Source organism: Ctenopharyngodon idella, chromosome 3 (genome assembly GCF_019924925.1).
Source record: "Ctenopharyngodon idella isolate HZGC_01 chromosome 3, HZGC01, whole genome shotgun sequence".
Lineage (NCBI taxonomy): Eukaryota > Metazoa > Chordata > Actinopteri > Cypriniformes > Xenocyprididae > Ctenopharyngodon > Ctenopharyngodon idella.
This window is the reverse complement of record NC_067222.1, coordinates 37,367,800-37,375,478: the sequence shown is the minus strand read 5'-3', so window position 1 is coordinate 37,375,478 and position 7,679 is coordinate 37,367,800. Positions and strand designations below refer to the sequence as shown.

Sequence of the window (7,679 nt, the reverse complement as noted above, 5' to 3'; positions counted from 1 at the left end):
GCGAAAAAATCTATTTATTACTACTGAAGAAACACTCACCTTAAGTAGACAAATTATCAGCAGGAAAGAGACTGTTGCATACGGCCACTAATGTTTTCATGTGTTCGTCAATCCTGCCTCTTCTTTGGACAACGTGATCTTCGTGACGTCTTGTTCACTTTTTCTGTTAGTAGTTGAAGATGGTTACAGCGCCCCCTTTTGGACATACTCGAGAACAGCCGGCGTGATCTCCTGCGTTAATTTTCAAACATCTAGCTAGCCATGCAAACTAGCAAAATAGTATTTGAATGTTTATTTAATCTGTAATTAAGTAACCGGACCACATTTAAAGCTACCAACTTACTTCTGCGTCGAAAAATAAAGTGGGTTTGCACAAAGTTAACAAATAAAAAATACCAAATAGAATTCTCAATATGTCAAAATGTGCAGCGCCAAGTAATAAAGATTAATAGTAAGTAGGAAATAGGGATAATATTTAGAAAGAAAGAAAATATTTAACTGGATTTAAATTATTTTGTGAGAAGAAAGAGGGCATGACGACGGAAAAGGCAGAACACAAGCACAGTTTATGTAGGGAAATAGTCTCAAGGTTGTTAATATAGTGTTATTGCCACTGACCAATCAGAATGTCCCATTTCAGTTCAGGTTTGCAGTTTTCAGATTTTCAGTTCTACTTCGAGGCCTGGATCAGTTTATGAATAGATCATTTACAGATGCAGGAGGAGAGAGTAAATAGCCTAGCTGCTGGCGTGTTCGATCATGACTACTTTCCAGTTGGCAGCTCATCCAGCTCGAGCTGTTTGTATGGAAAAGCCAACCACCACCACCAGCCATCACAGGGCGGTCCCGAGCTGAACACCCAAACAGTCATCAGAGGGGGCATATTATCCAGCATTCTCAGACTTCAACTTTCGACTTAATTTTAACCCTGAGTGAGGGAACAGCAGCCTCCAGCAGTGAGAGGATTACTACAGTAGGAGTGATGTCCTGAGAATACTCGGCATCTAAAATAAGCCCAGCAGCACTGAGGAAGTCTGTTTATCCGAGACTGAACAGAGACTGGACTATTACCTGTGAGTGAGCAGCACAATGACTGCGCTGTATCACACATTCCTGCTCTTTACAGGTGAGGCTGCTCACATCTCATTCTCACTCTGCTTTCTTATATGATCTACAATTTAGTCATTTAGCTAATTAAAGAAGTGGGATTAGGGCGAAACAAGACTGGACACCTGTAGTGTGTGTGTGTGTTTATATATATTTTATTAATATATATATATATATATATATATATATATATATATTTAAAATCAGTTAAATATTATATATTAATAAATAATAGCCTAGATACTTTTTATTTTTATATATTATTAAAAATAAAATGACTGAGCAAATGCATTTAGTATTTTTAAAATGCATTTAGCTACTCAAAGTAGCCTTTGAAATTAGGGGAAAAAACTGTAAAATGACTTTAAAGATACAAAGTATGAATAAGTTTTATTTACTTATTTATTTATGCAGAGTGCACAAAACTAAGTAAAAAAAAAAAAAAATCTTAATGTTAATTAAACTACCAAAGTAGTTTAAGCAGATCTTATAAAAAATATTCTTACGACTAAGAGCGAAACACTGGTCATTTTGACTCTTAAGAAATCCCACACAACTGGAATCTAACACTTAATCGGTGGAATCTGACACTACGTTGGTGAAAAATGGCCCTATTCTTTCCTTGGGAAACTTTGGACAATAGAAGTACATGAATTTAAAGTTTTACAGTGAGACTTACAGTAGTTTGTTTACAATAAATTACCATTAATGTAAAATATTTTGGATATGGTATCATAACAACCAGTGTTGGGTGTAACCAGTTACTAATTAATTAGCAGAGCTGGGTAGATTACTTATGAATTGTAATCAGTTACTGATTACAAATTACATGACAAAATTTGTAATCAGTAATATAATCTCTTAGATTACACATTTTTGGTAACGTAATCTGACTACTTTTGGATTACATTTAGATTACTTTTGTGCTAACCCTTATTTTATGTCACATATATTGTAGGATAATCTTGTACTATTTTGACAAATACAAAAAAAAAATATATTCCAAAAAATATATTCTATTCACCAACAAGAGCCTCAACAGATTCTTTTTAAAGTGCAATGTATGGACAGTTAATACTTCAAAATATAGTAGTCAACATTTGAAGTGGATCAAAACCTTTCATCAAAGTTGTCTTAAAACCTTCTTCTTAGGACAGCTTAGTTCTCAGGACAACTTTGATGAACTTTTTTGATCCACTTCAAATGTTGACTACTGTACTAACACTAATGTACCTGTTAGAGTGTTCGCTGATAGTAACACTTAAACAAAATCACATCTTATGATTTTAAAACATACTTACCTAAAATTAAGTAAATTTAGAAAACAGCAACATTACAAAAACAAAATATTCTTGTTGTTGCTGATTTCTGTGCACGATTCCACACCCCTCCCCCTCACCGCCGGAAAAACTCGAAGAATCATGAATGTATATAAGCGGCAGTATTATTATAAAAAAATATAAAACGAAAAATTAGGAGAATCAATGAATTGTGAACAACTTACTGCCATTGTGTAAATAATATGTAATCATGTGAGCCATAAAAAAGTAACTGTAGTCTGATTACAAGTATTTTAAAAAGTAGTTTACTCTAATTACAAGTACTTGATTTTTGGAATCTGATTACGTAATCCAGATTACATGTAATCCGTTACTACCCAGCTCTGGTAATTAGTTACTGTAATTTAATTACTTTTCCCTTGAAAAAGTAAAGTAAGTGATTACTCCCTTTTACAGTTACTTCTGATGTAATTGAACTAAATACTGTATATAGACTGTAGAACAATTATATATAATACAATAGTAGATTTAACATCAAAATTTAAAGTCTAATGTTAAAATGCATGTTTTTATGTATCCTTCTCACTTTAAATACTTTGGTGAGTTAATAAGAATAATGGTAACACTTAAATGTCCAATTCTCACTATTAACTAGTTGATTATTAGCATGAATATTAATGGGATATTGGCTGTTTTTTAGTACTTAAAAAGCACATATTAATGCCTTATTCTGCATGACTATATTCTACATCCTTAGTCCTACCCAATACTTAAACTTAACAACTACTTTACTAAGTATTAATAAGCAGTAATTAGGCATTTATTGAGGCAAAAGTCATAGTTAATAGTTAGTTAATAGTGAGAATTGGACCCTAATCTAAAGTGTGACCAGAATAATTTATGTAGTTTTATATTATTTATTTGAAAGAATTAAAAGAGCCATTTCTTGTCTATCCTTTTATCATTTATTAACTCATCGAGGTTGATATAGTACTTAGAAAGTAATTAGTAAAAAGTAATTAAATACTTTTTGGAGAGAGTAATTCGTACAGTAATCTAATTACACTATTGAAGATGTAACTAGTAATTAATTACTTTTTTAGAGTAACTTACCCAACACTGATAACAACATAGCATTATATGTGAGAATATGGCAATATATGTTAAAAGGATACAGCATAATACCCACATGAAAAAATACTATAGTAATTTACAGTAAATACTATAGTGTTTTTGAACCATACTATAGTAAATTGTAGTATACTGTATATATTGTAGTATTTACAACACTTTGTTAATGAATGCTACTGCATACTGTAGTATTAACTATAGTGAACTGATAAACTGTAACAAATACTGTAGTATACTTTAGTTTTTACTACAGTAAACTGTAGTGTATTCATTGTAGTATAATATACCCTATAGCTGTTGAAAACTTAGTACAGTATTGCGTAAAGTAACTTGTTGATATAGTTGTTGTATTACCACAACAAATGAATTCAAGTACTTTACTATAGTATGGTTCAAAAACACTATAGTATTTACTATAAATTACTATAGTATTTTTTCATGTGGGTATGTTAAAAGTGCTGTGAAAAAGTTGCTAAATGAATACATGTAAAACACATGAGGGGATCTAGAAAATTGGTTACATTATAATGAATACCTGCCAGACTAAATTCACAGTTTTACTCTTTTCAGTCAGTATGGCTTCCCTGCAGCCACAGAGGTCTTCAAGGAGTAAAAGGGGTCTGCTGGAACTAGCTGGGGTTATCAAGTGCAGCACGGGACGAACAGCTTTATCTTATGTGATGTACGGATGTTACTGCGGTCTCGGGGGTCAAGGGTGGCCCAGAGACAGAGCGGACTGGTAAGACACCTTGTTAGACACAAATATCAATGCCATTCTGTGTAATGCCAGCAACAAACAAGCTGTGATTGCAAGCACTTCTCTTTGCAGTGGTTTGATTTGCCCGTTCTTTTCCATGCATCTTGGTCACAGTGTGTCCATTTCTGTTGCATTCCCTCAGGCATCTGGAAAAGGAATACTCCCAGTTCTCCCACACACAAAATAACTGTTTCCCCTAACCTCAGTTTAGGATACAGAGACCGCTGGTCCCATGTGAAAGAGCTCTTTGGAAGCAGACAGCAAGATGAAAAAGAATAAACAAACCTGCTGATATTATTGCACCACATTCCACAGTTCAATTGCTCATTCTAATCTTACAGAGTCAGCAGTTTATCTGGCCAACATACACAGCGGTGTATGAGATCACATTGTATTTCTGCAAGTCTACATGAATTATATGTTACATAATGAAGAAACAATTCAAAACCAGACAGGACTGGGCTCGGTCCTCTGTGCTGTTTCATTAAAGATGATCTCAAGGGCATGTGTTCTTCTCTAGGTGTTGTCACAAGCATGACTGCTGTTATGGGGATGCAGAATTCGCGGGCTGTCAAACAAAAACGGACCAGTATCAGTGGACGTGCGACGATGAGCAGGCTGACTGTGGTATGATGTGCCTTCTGGATCTTAAACAGCATAAAAAGTAATTCAGGGGACCTGTTACCACAACAAACGCATGGTTGCAAGTTAACAATTCTAATTTATTGTTTTAATTACACCTTTTAAGTTGCAAACATTATTTTGTTGAGTTCTGTTGACATAATAATGTTGATCATTACGTCAACTTAATATCGTTTGTAATTTAAACTCAAATTTCTGCGTTAATTGGCTTTTCTTTTCTGTTTTGAAAATGAAAGGATTAGTTCACTTCAGCATTCAAACTTCCTGATAATTTACTCACCCCCATGTCATCCAAGATGTTTATGACTTTCTTTCTTCAGTCAAAAAGAAATTGAGGGTTTTGAGGAAAACATTCCAGGATTTTTCTCCATATAGTGAACTTCAACGGCTACCAACAGGTTGAAGGTCCAAATTGCAGTTTAAATGCAACTTCAAAGGACTCTACACGATCCCAGATGAGGAATAAGAGTCTTATCTAGTGAAACCATCTGTCATAAATAAAAATTATATTCTTCTTAACCACAAATGCTCATCTTGCACTGCTCTGCGATGTGCCATGCATTACGTAATCATGTTGGAAAGGTCATGCGTGACGTAGGTGGAAGTACCGATCCAGTGTCTACAAAGCGAACGTGCAAAGATTAAGCTAAACGCCGTTTAGAAAAAAAGGTAAAACAACAATGTTGAATGACCCTACCGCGGTATTTCCGCCTAAGAACTAGTGCAAGATGAGCATTTGTGGTTAAAAAGTATATACATTTTATTTATTTTTATAGAAAATGACGACCATTTCTCTAGATAAGACTCTTATTCCTCGGCTGGGATCATGTAGAGTCCTTTGAAGCTGCACTGAAACTGCAATTTGGACCTTCAACCCATTGGTAGCCGTTAAGGTTACTATAAGCACTATAAGTTAGCACTATATGGAGAAAAATCCTGGAAAGTTTTCCTCAAAAACCATAATTTCTTTTTGACTGAAGAAAGAAAGATGTAAACATCTTGGATGACATGGGGGTAAGTAAATTATCAGGAGATTTTAATTCTGAAGTGAACTAATCCTTTAAGTTGTAGTAACGTAATTAAATTGTCTTTGCATAGGACTGGATAAGGAGAATAAATGTTATTAAGTGTTATTTTATGTTTTTAAGTGAAGGGAAAGACCTGCTAGTGTTTAATGCTGTTATGTTTGACATATAAAAGAGTTTTGAAGTTTTTGACACATGAAGAGTGGACACATGAAGGTAAACACTACATTGACTCTATAAGCAATGACTGCGCTAATGCCAGTGACAAGTAATATCTTACTTGTTTCGTTAAATATACATGCTGAATAAGTTGTGTTGGCATATGCTATGATAGCTGTTGATTTGATCTGAAATAGATAAGATTAGCCTAATTGGTTCCAGGGCTACAAATCAGGTAGTTGGAGCGATGTAATTTTTTTGAGTAATCAACTTAAAAATGTCTGTTTATGCTACATGTAATCAAGTGCTACAAATGATTAAGTTCCTCTAACTCAATGTAGCTTGTTGGTGAAATGTAAATTCACTCAGAAGTTGTCATAACTCAAAAAAATTGATGCAAAGTGTTGCGTTAATTTTTTTTTTTTTTTTTTTTGAGCCAACACATTATTTTTAGAGTGTATTATTTACACTCTTTTAGAATCACTTTTTACATTATAATAGCCTGGAAACTAAATGAGAAACAGAACAAGTCAGTAAAGAGGAAACTGGGTGGGAAAAAATATGTTTTGTTTGGTCTTTTCCTTCAGCTTGAGGAAGTAGTTGTAATACAGGGTGTGTATTATAACAGACAGACTGTTCTTAACCAAACCACGGGATATTTTAAGATCTTGTCCTTGTAGTAAACACCATAATGTGCAATACTCATGAGATTTACAGTATTATTTAAGAGCCATAAAGCGGTGGTTTGAATGCATGGTTTTAATATATGGTTAAAATATGGTTTCCTTCACTCTATATGCAAACTACTCATTTTACACAGCCGACAATTTACATTCATGTGTCTTCAACGCAGACGCGCTTAATGACAGATGTGCGAAAATCCTCTGCCGATGTGACAGGGAAGCAGCCAGATGTCTCAGAAAGGCACCGTTCAACCAAAAGTACGCTCTGTGGCCGGATTTCCTCTGTGGATGTGTTCATCCTACCTGCAACATTTACTAATGAAATTTTGTCCTTTGGTAATCAAATCTTGTTTGATTACCAGAGCTTGTATTGTATGTTTAGTTTGAATTTATATTGTTTAAAGGATTTCCATTTTCTTATGTATTTTACATTTGCATAGTTGACTTTCATAAGTGAATGAGTTAATAAAATTTTGCAAAAATAATCACTTTTTGCTCATCCTTTAGATATAGCCAAATTACAGTCATGACATCAGAGTGTTTTCTGAATGGCACTTAACCATTTTGGTCTGTAGAGGTGACCGACTGACCGGGGCTAGTTGTCACACTAGTTGCCCAGTTTATACAAATGTGTCACAAACAATAGGTACCACACTGTAGGACCTTCTCATATAGACACCACAATACACAAAACAGCTTCAATACACAAGACACAGGTTTGGCACTTCCTGAGAAACACTGTCCCTTTGATGTTCTGATTTTATGGACCCTTTGGTTCACACCTTTACAGACAGAAGCAGTTGATAACATCTGAGGCAATGTAATTGAATTTGACATTCACTTTTACATTATGCATTTTGCAGACACTTGTATTCAAAGCGACTTTAAGAAACAA

General features: G+C 34.3%; 1 protein-coding gene across 1 annotated transcript; it reads left to right on the top strand.

Moving 5' to 3' along the window:
• Window positions 1–39: 39 nt before the first annotated feature.
• pla2g10 (phospholipase A2 group X) lies at window positions 40–7,269 on the top strand. The gene is made up of 4 exons (XM_051887742.1): window positions 40–1,126; window positions 4,089–4,257; window positions 4,796–4,902; window positions 6,955–7,269. Exons 1-4 carry the CDS (start codon window positions 1,090–1,092, stop codon window positions 7,101–7,103), a joined length of 462 nt encoding a protein of 153 aa, XP_051743702.1. The 5' UTR covers window positions 40–1,089; the 3' UTR covers window positions 7,104–7,269.
• The last annotated feature ends 410 nt before the right edge of the window (window positions 7,270–7,679 follow it).

Bases quoted from the DNA above. Each gene is read 5' to 3' on its own strand.
- pla2g10 (XM_051887742.1), top strand. From the start codon at position 1,090: ATGACTGCGCTGTATCACACATTCCTGCTCTTTACAG. The intron at 1,127-4,088 runs GTGAGGCTGCTC...TACTCTTTTCAG, and splicing joins CACATTCCTGCTCTTTACAG to TCAGTATGGCTTCCCTGCAG. The intron at 4,258-4,795 runs GTAAGACACCTT...GTTCTTCTCTAG, and splicing joins CCCAGAGACAGAGCGGACTG to GTGTTGTCACAAGCATGACT.